General features: G+C 38.6%; 1 protein-coding gene across 2 annotated transcripts in view; it reads right to left on the bottom strand.

Annotated features, from left to right (window-relative positions):
• The window catches only part of ano2b (anoctamin 2b), a 71018-nt gene that overhangs the window by 16454 nt on the left and 29532 nt on the right, over positions 1-25032 (bottom strand). For both annotated transcript variants that reach the window (XM_072377714.1, XM_072377713.1), the window contains 9 exons: positions 19373-19447; positions 18886-19087; positions 17367-17478; positions 16025-16082; positions 15838-15938; positions 12799-12938; positions 6517-6669; positions 5112-5164; positions 955-1133 (listed from right to left, as the gene is read on the bottom strand). In XM_072377714.1, the coding sequence (XP_072233815.1) occupies positions 955-1133; positions 5112-5164; positions 6517-6669; positions 12799-12938; positions 15838-15938; positions 16025-16082; positions 17367-17478; positions 18886-19087; positions 19373-19447 (1073 nt within the window). The remainder of the gene's footprint in view (positions 1-954; positions 1134-5111; positions 5165-6516; positions 6670-12798; positions 12939-15837; positions 15939-16024; positions 16083-17366; positions 17479-18885; positions 19088-19372; positions 19448-25032) is intronic.

Here is a 25032-nt window from a genome sequence, read left to right as displayed (position 1 = left end):
CTTTATATTGACATTATGAAAGAGATTCTTGCCATTGTCATTGTTAGAAATGCGCAGCAGACACAACAGTGTACTGTCTCTGGTAGTTGATTACATGGCACATCTTTGGTGTAGTAGGAATGTCCGTGTGGGGATTTGAAATAATGGAATTTTTTTGCATGAAGGTACGTTTGTCAGTCTTGACCACAAAAAAAATTAAAAAAAATTAATTCTCCTCACCTGGGAAAGCCTGTAGAGTTTATGGTGATGCATAAAAGTCACTCCACAGAAGAAGAAGAAAATAAGGGCTCCAATATAAAAAGAGGATTCAGTTGGAGAATCCACAAAGCAAAGTAGGATCAATCAGTCAAAGATCCACCAGTCAAAGGATTGTCATCTAGCAGTACCTACACCATGCTTAAGACAATCCAGACTCTTTTCATTTGTTGTTCCATGATGGTGGAATGACCTACCAAGTGCTACAAGGACAGGGTCCCTGTCTTTCTTCAAGAAACTCTTGAAGAACCACCCTTTTCAGAGAGTATCTCCGATCCGAGTGCTTACCCTGTACTTCCCTAACCCCTCTACTGCACTTTCTCTTTCTGTGCTTCCCTCTATGCCTGCACTCTACCTCTACACTGTCACCCCTGTCAACTCTGACAGTCTAACAAGTGGTTTTCCTTCTATGTAGCTTATTGTTAGCCTTGACGTTAGCTGTAAAGTTACATCCTCATTTGTAAGTCGCTTTGGATAAAAGCGCCTGCTAAATGTAAAAACAGAAACAGAAACAAAGAAAAGGTTGTTAGATTCGAAATAAACACTGGTAATGCAAAGACTGAAAGGGAGAGCGAATGTATTTGTTGTGTATTTGTCTGTGATCGGACAGTCGTGAATGTTGTCAAGCCTCTCACAAACAGAATTCTATGAAGAAAACTATAAACTATAAAGAGTGTAAAGTGTGTGTGTGTGTGTTACCGGCAGACAGTGATGTCTCCTTGGTCTGGGTTCTGCGGTGATGTGCCAGCCTTAAAATTGGACACGTTAAAGTAGGAGAGCGTGTGGTCAATGAAGCCGTGCATGGTGCCTGACTGGCTGTACATGTACTGGTAGACAAGTCGAGGGATGAAGTCTGATGTGAAGGAGATCACAAAGGCCTAAAGACAGAAAGAGTTAGAGCAAGAGGGAGAGAGTGAAAAACATTTCTGTCAGGATCAGTGATAAACAAAAAACTTTGTTTTATGCAGCAAATAAAATAATTCGGGCTGGGCACATTAACGCGTTATTTTTGTATTAACTAATGATAATCATTATCGCCGACAATTATTTGTCTCCTATTAACGCATGAAGCTCTGGATGAAGGATGAAGCGGGGTAAACAAACATGGAGAAGGTTACGGAACTTTTACACGGCCATCTTCATTTCAAAGTTCTTCCAGACGGTGCAGTCGACAGAGTCAAAGTTATTTGTAAGCACTGCAACGTTGAACGTCTTATCACCGGTCTTATCATCGGTCATATGACTGTACAGTTCTAATAAAAGTGCGTTATATGCTACTTTTGAATTCATTATTGGATTTTGCGTATAATAATGCGATTAATCATGATTAATCACAGGAAATCTTGCGATTAACGCGATTAAAGAATTTAATGTTTGCCACGCCCTAAAATAATGGAATATTTTTTCTTTCTTAAGTGCAGTTGTATGTTGTACTTATGAGCAGTCAGTGTCTTCCATGCAGTGGACAGCAGTCAAAGTGCTCTCAGTTTGGAGAATCAGAAGGTTTTGTTGAAGGAGGAGCAAAAGCTAACGCGACTCAGAACGGGAAGGTACCCCCCCAAAAAAGAGTGGTTTGAGTGAGTGCTTTTCTGTGGATTTATATGCCACATCATTTTTGCTCGGACATGGCCCGTATAACGGCGTCCATGTTGCCACATGCTGTTGCAATCCAGAGCAATCTAGAATGGTCAGAGGACCTTGTTGCTTTATGGGCTGTTCTGCATTTGAGAAGGGGTAGTGATGAAGTTGACTGAAGAATTGACTGAAAAAAAAGTGACGCAAAGTTAAAATCCCCAATGTAGACATCGGTACTTTGACCAATGTCTACAGTAGGTAAGACACTGAATACTCGTAAGTATTACACGACTCCACACACACAAAATTAAGAAATAAATAATGAAATGTCTCTTTAAGCCTATGCAGATGTGTCATAAACTGCAGTTCCTCGATTGGCCACTTGAGGACGTCTCCAACAATGAGTAACTTCTAAAGTCTGTATAAATGATGGGAAAAGCATAAAAGCTCCCGGTCTATAAGGGAGCCAAAATTGGCTAAAGCCCTCCATCTCTGAACCCCCCAGCTTCACCTGAAAACCAGGGCAACACTGAGGTTAACAAACCACATGGCAAACTGGGACCAGTGAAGGAGAAGAAGGCCCCGCATCTGAACTCTACATACACCTTGATGTCAAGTAGGCTGCTTAGTGCAGTCGTTTAATGCTTAGCAAGTCCTTGGAACGTAGTCTGATCATTTGTCTCATAACGGCAACCACCACACCCTGCCTGGTTGCAGGCAAATGCTTTATATGACAGAGGGAGAAACGAGAAGAGGCCTAAGGGACGGAAGATAGCTGCAAAGTATCAGGACAGCTCTGGCTGAAGCCCAAGGGACAGCTGTGCAGCATGGGTGGGAGAGATCCTTAAAGGGATATATCCAGGGTCTAGCAAGCAGGCTTGATGTCTGATGTTGAAACTGAATACTCACAGCTTTTGTGGGGCATTTTTTTAACATTCATTACATGGACACTGAATCACTGAAAATTACATTGTGTTTGGCATCCAAAGCGGTTGTCTTGTCAATACCACTGTATTACAAATTTGTGGTTATTACAGCCCAAGAGAAATACAGTATGTGCGGTGCAGCTGCAATATGTGTACTTAGTTTTCTTGAAATCATACTCAGATATTTAAATTTTTTGCTTCGGTTTTTTTATATGGGTCAAAAACACTCCACAAGTAGACTATGTATATCTGACTGAAATGTCTTTCTTTAGGGAGACATATGAAAGTCAGCAGACTAACAGATGGCTTTATATAAAAAGAATGGGGTAACCTGCTCCTTGAGGCTTCCTGGAAGCTACAGTGTGAGTGTCTCATCTTCCCATAGCTTTAGAATAGATCAACTTCAGCCCCTTATTTTAGAATCCTTCACAAATCTCTTCAGTAAACTGAACAGGATTTGGTCAACCGAAGACAAATCCCAAGCAAAACATTCCTGTCTCCAAGACACATAACCCCCACAAATGAGCATATCTGTGTTTCAGATGACTTAATGTTGTACATACTAATCTTTATTTATCATGACAGTCGTTTGTGTCAGCAAATGTCCACTTTAATATTTAAAAAGGCACACACACAACATAACTGGTGACAGCTAGATGAAATGCTTTGCAGTTAAGAACTCTGAGGCCATTTGCAAAGCACTGTTCAGAGTTGTTCAGACTTTGCTTTGAATAACATTTATGTTGACCTCTGTTTGGGTCTTTGATGTCTTTACCATAACTGATCTGTTGTTTTCCTAACCTCTAATCTTTTACCCGCATCTCCATGTCATAACAGGATGGCAGTATTAAGGGTCAAACAAGCCCTGTTTATTGACAGTTTTTCATGGAATCCACCATGAACCAAACAAGACATCAAGCTCACTTTGATCCACCCTCTACCACAAGGTGTTGAGGCCTTGCTATCTGCAGATATCATATATCATTTCAGCCTCCTGGTTGGAAAAATGAGTCAGACGCTAATTCTTTTTTGTGGCCAACAGGAATGACACCTCTAGCTGCAAAGTCCATGACAAAATTACTGCATTTTGCACTTGATTTGTTACCTTATCAAATGCTTTCCAAATTAATTTGTAGTTTTACGCCCAGGTTTTTTGCCCTCTTCAAAAAATATGCTGTTCATCTTGGAAAACTGTGGTCCCACTAAGAGTAAAACAGATGATAAATCTGAGTATGGTTTAGATCTTAGTGTGGTTTAGTTTTTTTAAGACAAATTTAATGGTAATTGGTTTGTGCATGCGGAACTATTCATGCTACAGTTCATAGCACAGCTCATACAGTGCATTCAATAACAGGTGCAGGCAGCAATGATACCCAAGTAGAGTTCCTCTACTCATAACTAGTTTATCTGTTCTTCTTTGCCTGGAGTGTTGATATTGAATGGGACATCCAGGTGCATGTACAGTGAGCGCGCACAGTGTGGTCGGTTACATATATTTGGGTTGCAGAGGAACCTGGTGAAATCAATGCCACACAGGCCTAGAGCAGAAGCAGATGCAGCTTTGATGAATTTTGGTTAGCATATGATTGAAAAGCTACCAATGTACACAGAGTTGTAATAAGCCTGCTGATCCCAATTTAAACCTATAAAAGACTGCTGGTGGGTCATTAACTCTTTTGCTTCATCTACAAATGTCATGTGTAAGTCGACATACCATTGAACAGCTGATATTTTTGCGATTCAGCTGATTTAAAGCATTTTACAATCAGATGATCACAGCGGTATAATCAATGCTAAACAAAAATCCAAACAAAAATTTCAAAGTGGAGGAAACTCACCCTAAAAGTCTCCTGACAATCATCCTTATACTTTGGTTTGCACGTTAACATTTTTGATATGGTGAATTAACGCCGGTCAAACCTGGTTTTTAGTTTTTGATTCACACCTCAACTGAGCCTGCAGGAGCTCCCATGTCGTGTGCACAGGCTTTAATTACAAGGATGTTTGGTGAAAGTTTGGCCACACATTTAGAAAAAACATTCGTTTGTGGTGCTGTTGTTATCGATTTGAGTCTGATTATGTTTTCTGACAGTTCACAGTCACAGTCATCTGCAGGCATCTGTTCACAGAGTTGTTTAAGTGGGTTCAGAAACAGCAACTCAGTCATAGTAACACTTAAAGTGATCCTGCCTGTTTAGGAGAGAAAAATAGTGTTACTTTTCAAAATGGGCTACAAGCATTTAGTCAATCTGGTCCTAGAGCAGCTCACTATGGGTGTTCTATGGATAATTATCTGAGGCAGATCTGTGGGTAAGAAAAAGTTGTTGAAATGCAGGATATAGCGTTACTACTTACATTTATGATGACTGACAATTTGCCCATTCCACTCAGTATGTTGTACCATATACCTATAGGGAGAGGAGCAAATAGAGTAGAGGAAAGGGAAAGACAAAAAGAGGCAAATCAGTATTCAGCAAAGTGATCAAACTATAACTCGTTTGCAGACTTTAATTCTGTTTGATTGTGAAGATCACAAAACTTTATAAATCTGGTCATCCAAGTCAAGATGATTCTTCCTCCGGTGATCATGAATGACTGAATTTTAGGGTAATTAATTGATGGCTAAATCCGCTTCATTCTAGACAGTGAAGAATGTGAAGCAGAGATCATGCTCTGTTGAGTTGATTTGTGTTATTTTTCCTTCCCACACATCATCTTGTGAGCCTCTTCTTCTCTCTAAAGCTGTCTTTTTTCATGCACAGACTCTGCTTTCAGGATGAGGTTTTTATGTGCGAACTGAGACACAAACCTCTGAAATCACGTCTCAATACATTTTTACCCGACATGACAAAATGTTAAAATATATCTGCCCAATGCAAAGATGCGCTGTCCATAGTAAAACACTGTAACCAGTGTAAATATCTTAACCCTGGTGGTCCAAGTCTCTCCAAGGCCTAACTCACACAAAAACATTCACTCAGTCGAAAACATAATTTGCTATACAGAGGAATGTTAACAGAAAGTGCATTATGCTGACTGATCCAGTCCAGCACGGAGCAGTGTTGTTTATGTCATGCCTCAGCACTGTAATTCAAGTAACTTTTTTTCTCCCCATTCTTGTCTCACATCCCCTCACCTCCATCACATTTGAAACAAAACAAAAGTAACAACGAGGCAAAGGATGCAGGGCTTTACCTCATGCCCAGAGACTCTCCTCTTAACTTGTAATGTATTCTCGATTATTGCGAACGAAGCGACCCTTTTTGTCCAAAGAAAGTGACAGAGCCCTTTTTGTCTTGTCAAAAGAACATTTTTTACATTACCTAGTTATTGTGAAGGTCAGAAATGATTGTAAGCTCCAGGAGGAACTTAATTACGGCATGACCGTTGGGCTTAGTAAAGTCTTTGGCACTGAGGTAAAGCTGAAGTGAAGGCTGCCATTCTGCTAAGAATAGAAAATGGAAGAAATGGGAGCTTTAACCCACCAATGAACTGGCAATAACAAGCTGTTAATGATACTAAGGGGTGTAATTTTGTAAATTCAGCAGAAAAACTTGGCTCGTTGCCTGGAGGCTATTCAACCAGCCTTCTTTCAGAGGGGCTTTGGTGTGCTGTGATGTTTCAGATTGTGATTCATAAACTTTATCATCTTAAATACGAAGCAAACATGAGGAGGAAATGCTTTTTATTCGGAACGGGGCTGTAAACATTCCAAAAACATCAATAGCCGGTCCTTTCTACGAGTGTCAGATCAGCTTACCAATGTCTTTAGCACGTACAGCGACTGGCCTCCGTAGCTCCGTAACAAACTTCTTGGCATCCAGTCTGATCTCAATGACGTTGTTCAGGAGGGCAAAGAGAGGGGCCAGTGGGAATGAAGCCACGAACAGAGAGACAAACCCAAACTGAATGACTGCAGAAAGAGATGGGAAATGACAGCCTACAGTAAGTGTACGGTATTCAACAACGCATAAAGCAAATTTTATATCAATATACAAACAACTGCATTTTTGATGCCAACAATAGAGGCTTACATCCATTATTTAAAAGTCATGCTGACTTTTCTCATTAAAATTCCACTGTAAAATTGTGATAATTCATTTTACTGGGCCTCAAATTGAAAAAAAAGCTGCTCCTTCACAGCGCAGTTTTGTTTGCAGTAAACAAAATCAGATGTTCATTCAACGAAAACTGCTTAACTGCACTGATGTCGGCTCTCAGAGATTGGCATTTTTGACGGACAGTCAGAAAAATCTTGGATCTCTTTTGAAATAACTCAAGCTCATTTGGAGATAACTTTCATATGATGTACATCAGATACGAGTCAAAAGCATTTCTGCTATTTGACAGAATATGAGAGGCTGGTGTGTGAGACAGGAGTCAAACCAATAATACTGGAGGCACATTTTCTAAAACCATTACTACGTCGCCATCAGATCAACACTCACAAACATCAGTCGGCTTAGGAGTCACCATGTCTGTCCAGGCTCCGGACAAAATTGTTGGTACCCTTCCATTAAAGAAAGCAAAACCCACAATGGTCACTGAAATAAATTGAAACTGACAGAAGAAACAATAAAAAATTGACTGAAAATTAACTAATGAAAATCAGACATTGCTTTTGAATAGTGGTTCAAAATAATCATTAAAAAAAAGGTATTTTGACCCACTCCTCGTGAGCAAACTGCTCCAGCTGTCTGAGGTTTGAGTGCCTTCTCCAGACTGCATGTTTCAGCTCCTTCCACGGAGGATCAACAGGATTTAGATCAGGGCTCACAGAGGGACACTTCAGAAAAGTCCAGTGTTTTGTCCTTAGCCACTCTTGGCTTTGTTTTGGGTCATTATCCTGTTGGAGGACCCATGACCTGTGACTTAGACCAAGCTTTCGGACACTGGGCAGCACATTTTTCAGATGGTGCGATCTGACACTGATGTACCTTGAGCTTGGAATTAATCTCAAATCTTTTGGAAGTCGCTCTTGGCTCTTTTGTTACCATTCGAATTATCCGTCTCTTCAATTTGTCAACAACGTCCAGGCAAGTTGGCCACAGTCTCGTAGAACTTAAACTTCTGAATGATATGTACAATTGTAGTCATAGGAACATCAAGCTGCTTGGAGATGGCCTTATAGCCTTTACCTTTGACTTGGTCCACGTTCAGTGAGGCACACACCATGTCACTATGGCCAAATTATTTAGCAATCTTTTCTGGGGGCACAATCATTTTTGTCCAGGCCAGTTTCATGAGTTAATTTTCAGTAAATGTCTTTATTTATTATTACTTTTGTCTGTTTGAAGTCATTTCAGTGACACAATGATGCTTTGATCTGAATCGGGTGTGTTGAAGCAGGGAAACGTGTAAAACATGCAGGACAGGGGCCCTCGAGGACCGGATGTGAACATCCCTCATCCCACTCTCGAGCCATGTAGATAGTTGCATGCATGGGGGATTTCATTCTCAACCTATCGTGCTGTCTGTGTTACTTGCTTGCTGTCTTAAAATCATTGGACGGCAGAGCAAGACTTGAGGTTTGGCTTTTCAACTGCAAACTTCTAAGATACAAAACACAAAAGTCACATTATAAGGTCTATGTGTGAGAATATTATTAAGTTTTCCAATTGGCAAGAAATATTAGAAATAGAGCAGATTTTAAAATATGATTCATTGTAACAAGCTGCATTTACATAGTTCCCCAACAATGAGACTAAATACCTTTACGCAAAAGTTGGTATTTTCCGTAGGAATTTTTCAATCTGTCATCCGACAAAAGCAGAAAAACTTTCTCTGTGAGTCTGAAGTGTTTTGATAATATGTCCGTTGCCATTATTCATCAAAGGGAGAATAATTCCACGGTCCTATCATTTCACCACGGTTAAAAAAAATAAAGTAATTACAGGGTCCATTTAATCTGAAGAGAGAATTTCACAGCTGATGAAAGATATCAGGATTTATCCCAATTGTTTCCAGGTGTATTTCAGTGGATTCCAGTTTGATAAACTGCTGGTTCCTACTAGAATTCCACATTAAAAAGATCATCAATTACTGCAAATCAATTGATCTTTAAACCAGCTGTCATAAAGAAGTATTTGATGCATCTGATGCTTAGAAATGCAGAAAACTGAACCTATTCCGAAAACTTTAATGACAAAAGCTCTGAGGATAGCGTAGATACGATCGATGTAATGTGATGAAAAGAATATCTTTTAAGTATCAATATCGAAATCAGCCTTAATAGTCTAATACCAGAATAAAATCACCCCATCTATCCACATCAATAGGACAGACTGATCCAATCAGTCACAATCTGAATACGATTTAAATACATTTGGCTGCTCTTCCTTATAGCATGTCACTGCTGAGCTGTGTGTTTTTATTTTCTTATTAGTTTTTTCAAAATCTTTTTATTTTCTAAGTTGTCTAGTGTATAGAAGGCATAAGGTGGGAACTCAAAGCAGAGTGATTTCAGTCAGATATATGTCCAAATGATAATGATTTTTTTTAAAAGAAGCCTGGACTGTCGCTATTGAACATAACAAACATTAAGTTTCAGCAGAAAAATGTTGATAATGTGAGGATTTCCTCATTTGAAGGCTAATAAAAAGCTCCTAATGTCACAGATGATTCTTCATACTCAGAGTCATTTGAGGAGGGCTTTTATAAGATAATAATTTAAAGGGGGATTGACTGATTAAACCAAAGTAAATCCAGTGAGAAAAGTGTACAGAAGGAACGTTTTCTAACATGTTGATTAATGATCAATCCATCTGCTTCCTAAGAATGTGAAAAGGAAACCTGAGAAAGACACTGCAGTTTGCCTGACTGCGGTTGGTGCACGGATCTGATCAGCGCAGTGGAACTTTAGCAGTGTGGGAACGGGGATTTCCAGCAAGCCGGAGACTGACAACTTCACCTCGGGACGCCACACTGAGACAATGAGCGTCCAGGAAAAAAATACGACAAGAGGGCAGCGAGCGCTAGAGGGCAAGCTTAGAATAACCTCGCTATCTGCCTGAGCCGAGGTTGACGGGTTCGGCGAAGGCACACAAACACAGACCCATGCACAGCTTTACAAGAGCACAACAGCTCACAAGTATGCCACACAGGCATGGACAAGCACTTAAATAAATAAGCACTGAAGGCCATTCCTACTTGAGAGATAAAAGTATATTTTTGTGTTTTTTACTTAGAGGCTTAATGTTATCCTTCCAGATATTTCAGCTATTTCTATTTTACATGGCTTTGAGCAGAATAGAGCCTGTTTTACTGTTCACAAAATTTCACATACAGATATGTCTGTTGCCAAGCTCCCTTTTTTATCGAACTTCTGGTGCACTTTGACTCCAGGCAGACCCAAGGAAATGTTCAAAGATATCAAGCTGTGAAGCCCTGTCAGCCGTCTTCTTGACAAGGCAGCAGGACGACCATCGCTCACTGTTTCTTGTTTCCTTTAAACATTTCTCAAATGGATCAAAGGTCTCCTTTTATACTCCGTGTATAGTTAGGATACTTGATCATTTCTGTCAGCAGCTCTTGTTACTGTAACTGTTACTAAAGCTGATTCTTTTTTCAGCTTTCTGAAATTCAATATAGTTCAAATCAAAAGAAAGCTGTAATTACACCAAGCCATTTCAGATTTAATGATGTGCTCTAATATCTTACTCACGTGTACTTAATCCAGTTTGTTATAACTGTAACCAAGGCGATGTAAGACAGACTTTCCCATACTTAAAGCAGTAAATTTACAGCCTCCACTTGCTCAGAAACATTTTGCTAAAGGCTGCTTCCCTTGAACGTTTGACTTCTGTGATGCAATAGACAGAGTTTCACATCAGAAGACTGTTTTCATGTTATTTTCATGATGAAGAAGGAATTTCTCTGTGTTCACCTTTGATCTCACTTTTAGCATTTGAGGTCAGTCACTGTCCAGTAAATGATTTGAAGCCTATGGTGAACTGAAAAAGGACTGAACCAAAGACCCACCATAAATTCAGTTCTGAGTGAGCAGATGTTGTTTGCAGCTGGTATTAACTGTAGAAGAAACCACTCTTTTCCAGCTCTGTGTAGTAAATTTCCCACTCAGTCAGTGCTACAATACTCTGTAAAAGTATTCGTCTCCTCAAGGATTTTTTCCCCTCATTTTGTTGCCTTGTGGAATTGAAAATTGAATTTAGTGTGGTTTGGATAACCTGAACAAGACACATTTCTACCACTTTGGAGGCACAAAATATTTTTTTCTAACTGTGAGAAGAAACAAGAAAGGTGACAAAAAAAGCCTGAAACTTTGCTTTGGATAGGTATTTGCCCCCCACGGTCTGAATTGTTTTTTCAAAGGAGCTCTTCAAGTGGGGATGACTATGTGTCCTCATTCCTCAAGCCTCCATCCCAGGCTCAATTGTCTGGGAAACTGAAAATGGTATTCCTCAAAAAATTCCCCGGCATTTAGCACCATCCATTACTCCTTCAGTCAATTCTGACCAGTTTCAAACAGTGTGACGCTCCCACCATTTCTGTGTCTCATCAGACCAGGATACCTTCTTCCACACGAATGGAAGGCCTAGATGTTTTTTTTTTCCTTCCAGAAAAGATTTTGTTCTGGCCACTCCTCCATAAAGGCCTGTTCTGGTACGCGCAACGAAAACATATTATATCTGTACATCTGTTTGCATTGGCTACCAGTCCAATATCCAATAAAATCCTTTTGTTTGTGTTTAAGTGCCGGAACAATCTAGCTCCAGTTTATCTGTCTGAACTTGTGAAGACACCGCTCACTTAGGTCAGCCAATGAGCTCCTCATTGTTGTGCCTAGAATCAGGCTGGCTTGTAGAGCTGACTCCGTGGCAGCTCCCAAACCGTGGAACAGCCCCCTGCTTTGGATCGGGTCATGCTCATCACTACAATCTCATAAAAAATACCTTTTCTCGGAGGCTTTTCCAGGTTGACTCTAACCTTTTTTTTCCTTTTTAACTCTTATTATTTAGCTTATCATGATATTATCCGTGTTTGTACTGCTTTTTATTTGCATTAAATTTGCTTAAATGTGCTTTGAATTTGTTCATTGTATTCTGATTATCTTTAATGATGCTTGTTCAGCACTTTGGGTGAGGACGTGTTGTGTTTTTAAATGTGCTATAGAAATAAAGTGGTTAGGGTTTAAAGTGCTCAATCTTTTTGCTGTGGAGGTTTAACGCTCTTTCAGGATTACCTTTGGCATCTTTGTTATATTTCCAGTTAATGCACTTCATGGATGATCTGTGAGTGCTGGTGTTCCACCCTTCCTTTGCAGGTTTGCCTTGGGGCCATAAGCTTTCCATTTTCTAATTAAATATGTGTGCTCCTTGTTTGGTAGCACCCCTTGCTTTGGGCTCTTTGCTCTTTCAAACACTCTCCTGAGGAGAAATATGATGTAAATTGCTGTAAAACACTGTAGTTTAAGAACTAAAAAAGCTTCTTTACATTTCAAACACTGCCAAGATGAGTTTCACAGTGAATAAAATCCAAAGTAAGACAAAATAACTTTTCATTTGCTAATTGCATGATGGCCTTTTGAGTAGAAAACTCAAAAATATGTTTATGTTTAACACACAGCTGAGAATTATTATCCATGAAGGAAAAATGCTACGCTTTGCAACTTCATCTTGTGAGTGTGTTTATATTGCGGCTTCTGACTGACACGAACATACTGGGATTTTGTGTATTCAATGTGTGTGTGTGTGTGTGTGGACTGACTCCTGACAGTTAAAAAGCAACAGGATATAAACATAGGGGTTTTTTTGGTCACAGTATCCATGACCCTGATCTCCTCCCTTACACATTTTGTGCTCATAAACGACAGCAGCCTCAATAAGTATCAGAAGAAATTGTCAAAAAACAACAACAGAACTTCCTGAATCCTAACGCGCTTCAGGCTAAAGCTGCACATTTTGGCTGTGAGGGCCCGAGGATTATGTAACACATCTTAGTGATGTTCAGGAGTGCTCATCTTGAAAGTATGTTGATGCCTAAGTGGCTGTTTTCTTTTCTCTGCGTGTGAATGCAGACTCACTCATCTCCATGTATTCTGGCGTGAGGCCCTCAAAGGGAGCCAGGGCGTAGTCGAGGTTCCACTGCTGTGGAGGTCTCTCTTCGTCCTTCTCCTTTGGTGAATCTTTTTCCTTTAAAGTACGTATCAACTTTTTCAGCTTCCTGTTAACATGGAGAGAGAGATGGAAGGCATAGTGAAAGCCAAAAAGAAAACATGCCACACTTTAATAAAACTTTAATAACTCCAGCAAGGAAGTTAATGTGGCTACTATGATTAGTCTTTTTGTCCCTCAGATTGCAGTGTAACTATATGTAAGCATGTAGTTGTGCCAGTGAATGTGTGTTTTTCTAGTAAAAACTGAAAACTGAAAGCGGTTTAATGCATTATTCCCTTATTCACATAATAATCACATATGCACAAAGAGCTACAATATAAAGTTTATGCAGGGAGATAATGAATATAGTCACATACACCAGATGAAACGTTGGTAACAGTTGACATACGGCCGGATCTGGTTGGCTAAATAACTAGCAGTGAGCGATGATGCTGAGGTGGAAAATTAAGAAATTCATTCACTGAATTCAAGCTTGTGACATATTCTTTAAATCAGAGTAGATTCACTTTTACTCCCCTCAGATTGAAACTTAACTGCTGTCCTATTTTTTTTGTATGCCGTCCGAAACTATCGTAACAATGGCACGAACTTAGTATAAATAACTCTCTTTATCTCTCATTCCCTAACTGTCACTCCTTGATGGTGCCTTGTGAATTCTTGGCTTGAATCAATGGAAAAAAGACAAGTGTGATCTAATTTATATGACCATTGCCAAGGCCTGTCCCACACATTTTACTTCACGGTCCAAAAAGCTAATGTGGCAGGTTAGTACAAAACAATGAAACATTTCATCACACTTGTCGTATTCTCATACTTTTATGTGAATGTAAGAAAGGTTACTCATGCAGCTCAAGATTTTCTCAGCAACTCGCACATCTCCATGTTTACTGGGGTGAGGCCTTCAAAGGCAGCCAGGAAATAGCACAGGTTATACTCAAGTGAGATATCTATAATCAGTACATTTACACACAGTCGTTCATGAGTTCAACCTCATCATTTAATTGCACCACCGTTATTGACCAAATGATGTCTGACACCACAACGCCAGGTGGTGATATGTCACCCTCCTGCTTTTCTGTATTAAGTTTCTTCCAGCTGGCAGCAAATTGTTACCATGTCGAGCAGTGAACTGGACATCTTTAAAGAGCTCTACACTGTGTATATACCGTAAACCTAAATGTTTTCACAATTATCATTTATGATATTCTTTGTAGTGACTAGCGTCTACATTTTTGTGCTGGCATCGGCTGTTATTCCCAGGTCAAAGCCTGGGACGGGAACTGTGGAGCATGTGCAGATCTCAGTGTATTAGTCCAGTTTTTAGAGGTCTGATTTTGAAGGATTTCGATTGGACTAACATGTTTACATGTATCTTTTTTTACTTTTTGTATTTTTAAACATTTAATTGAGCACTAGAGGCCTTTATTTAACAGTGGATTTAACAGATGGAAGGCAAAAGTGGGCAGTGAGAGGGGCATGACATGCAGCAAATGGTCTCATGGGTCGCAGCTTGAATCTAGTCAGGACAGCTGCGATGGACGATATTTTTTTGTGTTGTAAAAGCGCTGTTTGTTGCACTTGGAAGTCCAAGCAGGCATCTAATGGCCACATGTTTATGAGTTTGTTTCAGAAGTTTTCAGCCTCTAACTGGGGCCTATGATATACCTATTTAGGCAATAAGGCTGTCCCTCTCTTCACTAGTCCATGTTGTTGTGGGCCAGTCGTTTGTATTGGTCTCAAAGTGTGGGATCTCAGAATGACGTTGCTGTGAATTTTCCACAGACATGAATTCTCCTTGGGAGGAAGTGCAGGCACAGCCCACCAGAACACAGCCGTCTGGAGAATACACCTCCCTCGATTGCACTGTGAAGGGTGCAGCTCCTGGGAACCTGCTGTTCTCAGAAACAGCTCAACCCGGAAGAAGCTTACGCAATATAAAAGATGCTCGGATATTATTGCTACAGCTTACTTAATTTAATTGTCATTTATTAGTCAATTAAGTATTTTGATGCATGAATAATAATTTAATATCTTACAGTGTATGAGGGACAATTAGTTAAGTATTTGTTGCAGTTTCTTTCCACATTATAATACTTTTTCTTGTTCTTTAGACATGATGTACAAGCATCAATGAAAATGAGAAAACAGCTGATTCAGGTGGCTTACTGAGTAATTGAAGTTTTCAGTCATAGATTTAGATGTACACCAAAACTTTGAGATCATGAGTCCTGTCCAGTTGTCTTGTTGATTTGGGTTTTACTTTGAGCTTGTCATGCATTCCAGATATTACATCTTTAGACAGGAGCTTTTAGAGTCAGGCACACTATTCTAAACCAGTGTGCGTCTCTCGTGCAGCGCCTTCCCTCAGACTGCCGATAAAACTGCACACAGGTCATCATTGTATGAGGTAGGTGTGTCTGGTCACCTCCCAGGTGTGAAAGCTGTAAAGTGCCAGAAGGGGAAGCAGCTGAGTTGGTGTAGATGCTGTTATTGTCTGTGTTGTAGTTCACTGATCCCTTAAACTAGAATGTTTGATGAGACTCACCTTACAGGCCACGGGGTCATGCCTTGTTTATAGTAGCAATAACGGAGCTGCCTGAGGCCAGAGGTTGTGTGACAGTTGTTATAAACAAACTTGCTCTTTGGTTTTTGGGATTTGCATAAAGCTATAAGCTATAATTACACAAAATTGTACAACGTTGTCCAGACAGGATTGTTAGAGAAATGTTATTGGAGGGAATCTTGCAGCAGCTTGTCAGTAAACCTGTGTGTTTCTCAGTGATATTTGCTTGTTATAAGAGAACAAAACAGAACACAGGCTTCTTAGAGATCTCAAAAATAATAAGCCACGTGTGAGCTTATCGTCAAACTGCCTCTTTACTTGCTCTCAAATTCCAGACTTCCCACTGAGCGATGACACAAGAGTAATAAAGTAGTCGACTTACGGGATGCCAATTTCAAAAATGTTGTTCTGGATCAGCTGCTTCCCCAGCATGATGATGCTGAGCTGAATGCACAGCTCAATGAGGCAGCCTCCTGGAGCACACTGAGGGAGACATATGATATCGTTATTTGAGCTTTTATTGCTCAGCCAAGTGAAACGAAGCAGAATTCAAAGACAAAAACACACACCTCCTCCATCCGATAATCATTAAAGACGTACACATAATTTCCAGGTCGACCAGCAAACCTGCAGAAACAAACGCAAGCAACAGGAAAATATTAAGGAAGTCATTTTTTTTCTAAAATGATTATAAATAAAGAGTGCATCTGTTTCTGTTAAACAAATCCGAAGTGGTCTTTTGAAAATCAAAGATATAACTCAAACACTTTTCCATTGACTGGTTTGCGGTGAAAGCTCTTGGCTGTGTAGTATCAGCAGAGGATGGCAGCATAGGCAACAAAGCCACTTGTTGTAATTCGGTTGAGATATTTGTTCTAACCAAGAACAAACCTCAAAGAAGGATGACAACAACAACCCCTGTGGTGGACATCCACAAGAGGAGAATGGAGAGAGTTCTTCCTCAAGATTATCTGGGATTATCTGTTATATCTGGGAAGGTGCCGATCAGTCACACCATTTTAATCTTTAATCCAGATCAGATGTGATTTGCAGAGTTGTTTCCATTTCCCTAATGTGAATAAAATCTTCTTAAAAACCTGAGCAAGCGAGAATATATATATATATTTTACATAGAATATACCAGTAAGTAGCATCGCACTGCAGCTAGTATCTGATAACACATATCATGGACTGTAGTGACTTTAAGTATAAGTCTATATTGTAGTTTTATATTTTAATTGCAAAATATGTATTTTGATCGCTGCTATTATGTAAGTAGCAGAATAACCTACACGGTTGGTTTTTTTTTCTGAGTACATAGAGTCTAAACCTACTGTAAAATGCCTTCATTTTATACCATACTAATTAAAAGACATTAAAAGGTACCAATTTACTTTAGCAAGTGGCATAGTTGTTTCATTTATTGGATTATTTTATGAACTTCAACCGGAAAGCACATAATTACTTTTACGTGATTACATTTATTATACAATAAAATCTTTACCATAAGTGTGTAGTAAGTGTTTTACGTCTCATTCAGGCATTGGTTTAAACTCCTGAGTAGAAACATACAAATTAAACTTGATTTCTCATCTGAAGAGCTAACCATGTTTCTGTAATGATGGGGTTGTGGGCTGTATGATTTCATTTATTTCTCAACCTCAACAATTTATCATTGCTCATCCATTTTAAGGCATATTGTTCACTGCCGGTGGTTTCTGGCCTTTACATGAAATAAACAATAATGAATGAATAAACAGAATGGAAAACATGAAAAAGAATGACAATCCCAGACCTGAAAAATTAGGTTGTTTTTCTTGGTAAATGAAAACTGTCGTTTTGAAGATACATACTTTTCACAGTAAAGCTATGTCACACAAACATACACGGACACATGGATGTAGGTCTTACCGTCCCTTGAAGAAAGCCACATAAAAGATGGGAGCGTATGCATTCATAAACTTGAGTAAAAAGGCTTTCAGGATGAGGCGCTCTTCAAAGTTGGTTTCTGTTTTAGGAATCTCTGAAAAACAGTTGGCATGAAAGTGTAAGTATTATTTCATGAAGCCAGGGGGATGCAATGGGGCTACAGAGATGAGTTAATGTATATAGTTTGCATTATATATGATGTATATTACAAGTTTTCTATGCTAGTTTCCCATACTGTGTCTCTAGACTGTTATCATCTCATGAGAACACTGTTGTGAGAGAAGCTGTTTTAACGCCATCCCTGTGCTGGAAGTAGGTTAGAGTAGGCTACTGGCACTTTTCCTCTTTTAATATTGCATACACACACATAAACACACACACTCCTTCCTCCTCACACTTCTCCCTCCGAATTTTTCAGCTATTTCAGAGGTTGCAAATTTTAATGTAAACGTGGATGAAACCTCTCTGACGAGAACGCTGGAGCCTGAAAACATCAAAGTTTTATCAGCTTGCCCACCAAGAACATCTTTCACGTATACTGTCACATACAGATGATAGTGTAAAAAAAGTCAATAACTAAACTGGGAACACTTACTTAAACATACACAAAGGAGACAAAGACTTTACCTAATCTCTTGCATTCTTTAAAACTCAACTTGGATTAATTTTCAGTGGTTGGGTAGCTTAGCATAAACAGCAAAACAGAGGGAATACACATCTGGTCTACCAGCATCCAATTTATAGTTTCCGTACAAAAGTTAGTTCAAGAAAACAAAAAGTTGAGATTACAGTATATGGGTATATGACAAACAGTGCTACGCTAACTGTTTAGCAACAACTTAGCTAACTGTTTAGCTGTATCCTACAGCATCCCTGTGTCATGACAGAAAGCAAAATAGCTAAACTGGTCCACAGCAGTTTCACAATAGCTCTAAAACTGAACAATGACTGTTTTATTTGCTCTGCTTCGTACACAGATGGAGTTTAAGATTAAATTTATTAGCAACGTGCTCTCCATATAGGTTCGTAGGCAATGATGTTCACCTTCCACATCTTGCTCGTGTTCACTTAATAAGAAGAAATAAAAAAGAAGAAATTCTCTGGTTCGTACTAGGTCTTAAAATGAGTTGAATACAACCTCAACAGAACAACAACACATGGCATGCTACACTGTATCGTTATTTACTGAACAACTACACCAAAAATGTGGTGTAAAACTAAATACAGCTTAGCCGCAATAACTTGAAGTAATCATTTTCTGTATGAGGTTGTTTTTCTGCACTATAATGGCATAGACATTAAAGTAATATCAATCTTCTTATCTAACCAATAGTAAAAAAACAAGACTGAGCAACATTAACCAGAATAATAGCCTACGTAGTAGCCAGCCATTGTCACTTATTTTAACCTAGTTTATTTTTGTTCCTGTCTTTTAGTGTTTGCTCAGTTTGCTCATGTCAAAAGTTACAATAAATTGGTTATAAACCATACATTTCTGTACCTAGCTCAGTTAGCCACAGTGCGACGGAGCCGTAGATCTCATCAAGTATCAGGATAACCACAAGGTTGATGATGACTGCAGTAGCTGTCACCGTCACCCGAACATTGGACTTGGTCTCTGGGTCAGGGCTCATCGCCATCAGGGCTGACACTGTGATGCGGTAGATGATTACTCCGAAAACTGCAGAAAATGTCAGCCCAAACTGGTAGCAAAGAGAGAGAAAATAAATGTGAAACTAAATCACTGTGAAAATAAATCACCCAGTACTCAATCGTATTTGTTAAACAGTGGCATGCATTGGCAGGAATAAATATAATTATATATATATATATAATAAATATTTCAGAGACAGCATAGATGTAGGTCAGTCACTTACTGATTCGTGTACAGTAACTGTTTTTCTTTTGAATCAAAGGGCTTTTATCCTTGGATACTGACAAAATGTACAATGCAAAGTACAGTACTAACCTGATTTCTATTTACTTACCATAAAAAGAATAGAGGAAACATTGATGAAGTATCCAGGGAGACGGTCTTTCCAGGTTAACTTCTCTATGGCAGCCTAACAGAACAGACATGGGCAAACAGCAGGGAAATGAGAAAGAAAGCTCCAAGTTACACAAACAGCTGCCAATGTTGTCTGACTTTGTTGAAAAGTCTGTCATACAGAACATAAAGCTGCCAAAAGGAAGAGCAAAAAAAAAAGTTGAAAGCTAATAAACTTGGTACCAGCGATTATAAAGGTCTCTAAATCTGGCATGAAATCCGTAGCCACTTTTCCATTTCCTCTTTTCAAATGATTTGCAAACGTTGAGTGGAGAATTGAAGCAAGAACAGAATTTAAATATCATCTCCTCCATAGAAAATTTGACTAAATCTCAACAGAAGCATAATGGTTATCGTCTACAGCAGAAATCTGGAAACCAGCTTGAAGGAAGTATTTTCATTCCATTTAATCTCAAACATGATGATCCCCAGTTGCTGTAATGAATCAGTCTTCACAGTCAATAATATGGAAGCATATTTGTCAGTATTGCTTTTGTACTGAACTCACAGAAGTATCAATTATATGCATGCAGAATTGATACAAAAGTATCAATTCAAGAAATACAAAAGTTTGCTTTCACTCAGATTAGAAGACTGATTTGACTTGCATTCCATACGGTACTTTCTCAATTATAGGTCTCAATCCCAAAGCCAGTATGAATTTTAGAATGAAGTAAACTACAAACAGAAAGCCTCAGTATGATGAGCAAAAACTACAAGTTCTGGTCTAACAACACATGAATCCTAAACTTGTTTTCTTCCATTTAAATCTATTCAAACGAGAGCATGTATCAATGCATCAAAATTGAAATAATATTCATAATAAAAAATGCTCCAAATACTGATCAAGGAGCAGTTCAGACATGTTAGCAGTAATCACTACGTTAATCCCTATGTGCAGTGGAAGAAGAATGGATTTCTAAGACTTTTTTCACGAGTCCTCTAATATGCTGACTTTTCCTCAGTCATGTTAGAGTGCATGATTTGATTCATGTTCTTTGAAAAAGAAAATGGCTAAAAAGCTGATTTACTTGCATCAAATTAAAGCAAGATAACTCCATCCAAAGCCATGTGACCCCATTCACTCCAGTATTCCTGATTACAGTCATATATGGACATAAACAAACATGGACAGTAGCAGAAAAAGAACCTGAGGATCATGGTGACTGCCAGTGCAACACCACCACCTAGTGTGTATGTTGGCACTGTACAACCAGCTATACAAGCTGCAGAGATTCCATACAGGTAAGTATTGGCATCCTCAAATAAATGCAAAATGTTGCAATTAATTATACAAATAAAGAATAGATAAGCAAAATACTTCCTGACAAGTAGAACTTTATTCATTCTTTATAATTTTGATCCAAATGCTTGTTTTTTTATGTTCCCTATTCCTGTTTTTCTCTTTATTTAAAATCAGTCTATCATTTCCCATTTAATAATTCACATGCAAAGGCTCTTGATTCTTTTTTTGTTTTAACAAACTGCTATTTTGGCCATGGCCCTGCCTTAAAATACATTTCTATAATAAATGAACCCCACTGTTTCCTTTCACTCTTTGTATGTGCCCTTATTGTTTCCACACTGCAAAATAGCATGATGTCTTTAATATCTTAACAATCTTTCTTTTTTCATCCTTGCTTCTCAAACTTCTCCTAACATACAACAGCAAGCAAAACGTTTTAATGATTGAAAAGTTTAGATAACCAATACACATAAAGCAGGGTAAAACTAAAAAAAATGTGTAAAAGGAGAATTTAATCATTCAAAAAAGGCATTTAGGGAACAAATTCCAGCATTAAACAGCTTAAAAAAATGAATCAATAAATTGGAAAAAATAAATAAAAATATGAAAACAAAGCAGATTCCATTTACATATGTGTTTATCCTTGCAATCTGAGCCATCTAGGTTCTAAGTTAGGTCTACAGTCTCCCGTTTTCTTTCATACAAATGTTTTGTTGGCCCTCCATATTTTGTTGAGCCTCCATGATGGTGGTCATTAGAGTCCGACTGACAGACCATCTGTGCTCTTGGAGCATGCAGCATAACTTGGACTTGATTGTTTAGGTACTGACATATTGACAAGATTTGAGGCAATCTGTTGGTTTATGTAGTTATGCTACTTTTTAATAACTGACATTTTATGAATAGATCTAGAACCACTGGAACTGAATTGAACATCTGTTGGATGGAAGGCATCACTGTGATGTACAATTTTGCAGTCCACTGAAATTTCATGCTTAGTGGCCTCTTTTTTAAAAAATGTGGCCCTGTACATTGCCCCTGACTTGGAAAGGATCTACGTCTGCCACTCATTGAATTGAATACTAATTACTTTGTCAGCACTAGTCCTTCAGAGTTTGATATCTTCAAAAGGGGGTCATCTGAATCAGTTGGGCTGTCCATCCCCAGGGGGATTAGGCAGACTCTGAGATTGAAGTGAGTATTTTCCAGTCAAGCGGATGTGATTTTTTTCCCCTTCTGATTATGAGTCTACCAAACAAAACAAGCTAAAAGCTGTTTGCTGCAAAAAATGAAATCTTATATAAGAATGTATAGCTATGTAATGAAACGCTCATGTGTAGACTTAACACCACGAGTTATTATGACGCGTCTGTATTGCATATATCTGAGCATCATTATACTTAACGTTAAAGAAACATCTCCCACATCTGACATGTCTAATAATAGCAAAAAAAGAAAAAGTGCTGTCCTGTAAAAAAGAGTCTATCATTCTACGTTGCCATAGTCTCTTAAAAATGAATGCCCTCTAATATAAGAAAGAATGTTCAGCGACAGTTAGTAACTAGATGTCATTTTTATCCCTCTTAAACATAAAGCATCACAACAGGTCCACCTAGATGTGTCTTATATGCCTGAACTACCTTTTAGGCACATGGCCAAATTTCACAAAACATTCTAAAACTTAAGCACACACACATTTACACACATTGACAAATCTGTGGGACTGACATGCTGAAAGACAAAAAGACCTTCAGAGTGAAATCGTGTGTGTGTGTTTGTGTGTGTTTGTGTGTGCAGTTTCTGGGGACAGCCATCAGTGGGGGAGGTAGTAAATGGGTCAGGTGTTATATTTGGCTTGTAGAGTCCACTGAGGGAAGCCCAAAAAGCTCTTGTGACAGAGACCCAATCACAATTTTTATTGAGTGAGACATTTTAATATTTTATGAACAATATTGGCTCATTTTGAATTTGTTGATAGCAACTTGTCTAAAAAGTTGCTATATTTGGCTTGTAGAGTCCACTGAGGGAAGCCCAACAAAGCTCTAGTGACAGAGACCCAGTCACAATTTTTATTGAGTGAGACATTTTAATATTGTATGAAAAATATTATCTCATGTTGAATTTGATGATAGCAACTTGTCTAAAAAAAAGTTGGCACATGGTCTTGTTTACCTCTGTTTAGCATTCCTTCTTCCTTTAATAACAGTCTGTAAACATCTGGGAACTGAGGAGACCAGCTGCCGGACCTCAGGTAACCCGGACTCTTCAATTACTAAGCCATGCTGTTGTAAGAGATGCAGCATCTGGTATGTCATTATTTTGCTGAAATATGCAAGGCATTTCCTGAAAATTGCGTAATCTGGATGAGAACATATTTGCCATTTCAAAATGAGCTCTGGGCAAGAGAAAACGACAGATTTTCTGGAATATGTTCACATATTGACTTCTTCTTTAGATGATAGAGCTTTAACCTGTATTTGTGGATGGCAAGGTGATCTGGGCCCATGCATTGATTTTAAGACAGAATATTGCCTGTTTTCAATGCAGTTCCCTAAAGATCATCGCCCTACAGAGATATCTCCAGATTCTCTGAATCTTTTGATAAGATCATGTACTATAGATGATGGAATATTCAAAGTTCAAAAGAACTTTAAAGATTCTGAAATTGTTCTACAATTTGTGCCATCTTTACTATTTGGAGACTCTCTTTTACCCAATCATGTTACTGATCTGTGGCCAATTAACCTAAGTAGTTGCAACATATTCCTCCAGCTTATTATTTTTTGTACCACTTACTTTTGTGTCTCATCCTAACTTTTCTGAGACGTGTCGCTACTATTAAATTCAAGACTAGCTAATTATTTTCATGACGTCGAAAAAATGTCTCACTTTCAACAATTGATATGTTTTCTATGCCTTAATGGGAGTAAAACATTGGTTTATGAGATTTGCAAATCATTGTATTTTGTTTTACATAGTGTCTCATTTTTAAAAATTAAAGTTGTATACCATTTAAATGAATGAATAATAATCAGACACACTAGTCCATGTAGATACAGTCATCTGTGAAGCTAGGAAACTCCTCCCACCACGTCCTCTCATATGCTAAAAGGATGCTTCAGAGGGGCTCCTTTAAGGAATTTTTAACACAGACACACATAATCAGGATTGTCCTTACACACTGCAATTTAATTTGAGTGTCTTCATTTTAAAAAGTCTTATAATTGCACTTTTTACTGTATGAGCTTTTGCTGGTCTTCCCTAAGGCAAATATTCTTTCAGTGTTCCTTCACTACAGATGTGTCATGGTTCAAAAGATGATTTGAAATGTTTTGACAGTGAACTGTCTTTGACGGCAGATTATATATGTCCTCTCTTAATAAACCTAAAGAAAATGTGTTTGAAAAGAATATATACATGTTGCAGCCTGTGGTTTGTGCACTGACTGGAGACAATTTACAGCACATTGGTAGTTTTTTGTGCGGTTTTTTAAAAGAATTGTAGAGCTGGTACAAAATGTAGTGCAGTTTAGCCATACTTAAGAAAATAATCTCTTGTTTTGAATTTATGGCATATTTCTATGTCATAGGTAACAAATCCAATGGTTGAAGTGTGTGAGAGTTCTGTGTCGCCATAGTGACGGTCACTAATCTTACCCCTGGCTTCCTGCCCAGCATGCATCACTCCCACTCAGCCGCCCTCCCTCTGTTTTTCTCTATTTCTTCACTTCTCTCTCCTCCTCTCTCTGTTTTTTTTGTGCCACGTATCTCTTTGTCTCATTTTCTTTGTCTTGTTTTTGGAGCCTTGCTTTAAAAAAAAAATCTTATTTTGTGGATGAAAAAAAGTTTGCAGTCTTCCAAACATAGACTATGTGCTGCCAAAAGTGTAACTTTTTTGTTGCGACATTGGTGTACAATAGGTCTGTTTTTTCAGTGTAATTTAGCCAACCTGAAATCACTTTAGAGTTGCCAAAAATGAGTAAAGTAGCTTAAGCAGATGAGTGAGGGCAATGAAAAGCAAGTGGAGCTCATTGGGTTCATGTATGGCCTAAATCCATCCTTTTTGATGTTATAGTCTATTTATGAGTGTACCGTAATTAAAAACAAAGCTGGGGTGATTTACCTCAGCTGACTAGCTTCATTAGCAAGGCAAGCAAGTACTTTCGTTAATAGCTAGTTTCAGCTGTAAATTAAGTGGAATTTAGGACAGCTGGATCGTGTATAGTATATGGGATTAATTAAAATACACTACACTACCAACATTCTGGATGAACTTCTGGATCTCATGCCCTCACTCATGACATCTATCAGAAGGATCATTCATGTGGGAACAAATGATACAACTCGTCAGGAGTC

Source organism: Leuresthes tenuis, unplaced genomic scaffold (genome assembly GCF_036924035.1).
Source record: "Leuresthes tenuis unplaced genomic scaffold, fLeuTen1.0.hap1 SCAF_23, whole genome shotgun sequence".
Lineage (NCBI taxonomy): Eukaryota > Metazoa > Chordata > Actinopteri > Atheriniformes > Atherinopsidae > Leuresthes > Leuresthes tenuis.
Note: the sequence above shows the minus strand (reverse complement) of the source record. Positions and strands in the feature narration are given on the sequence as shown.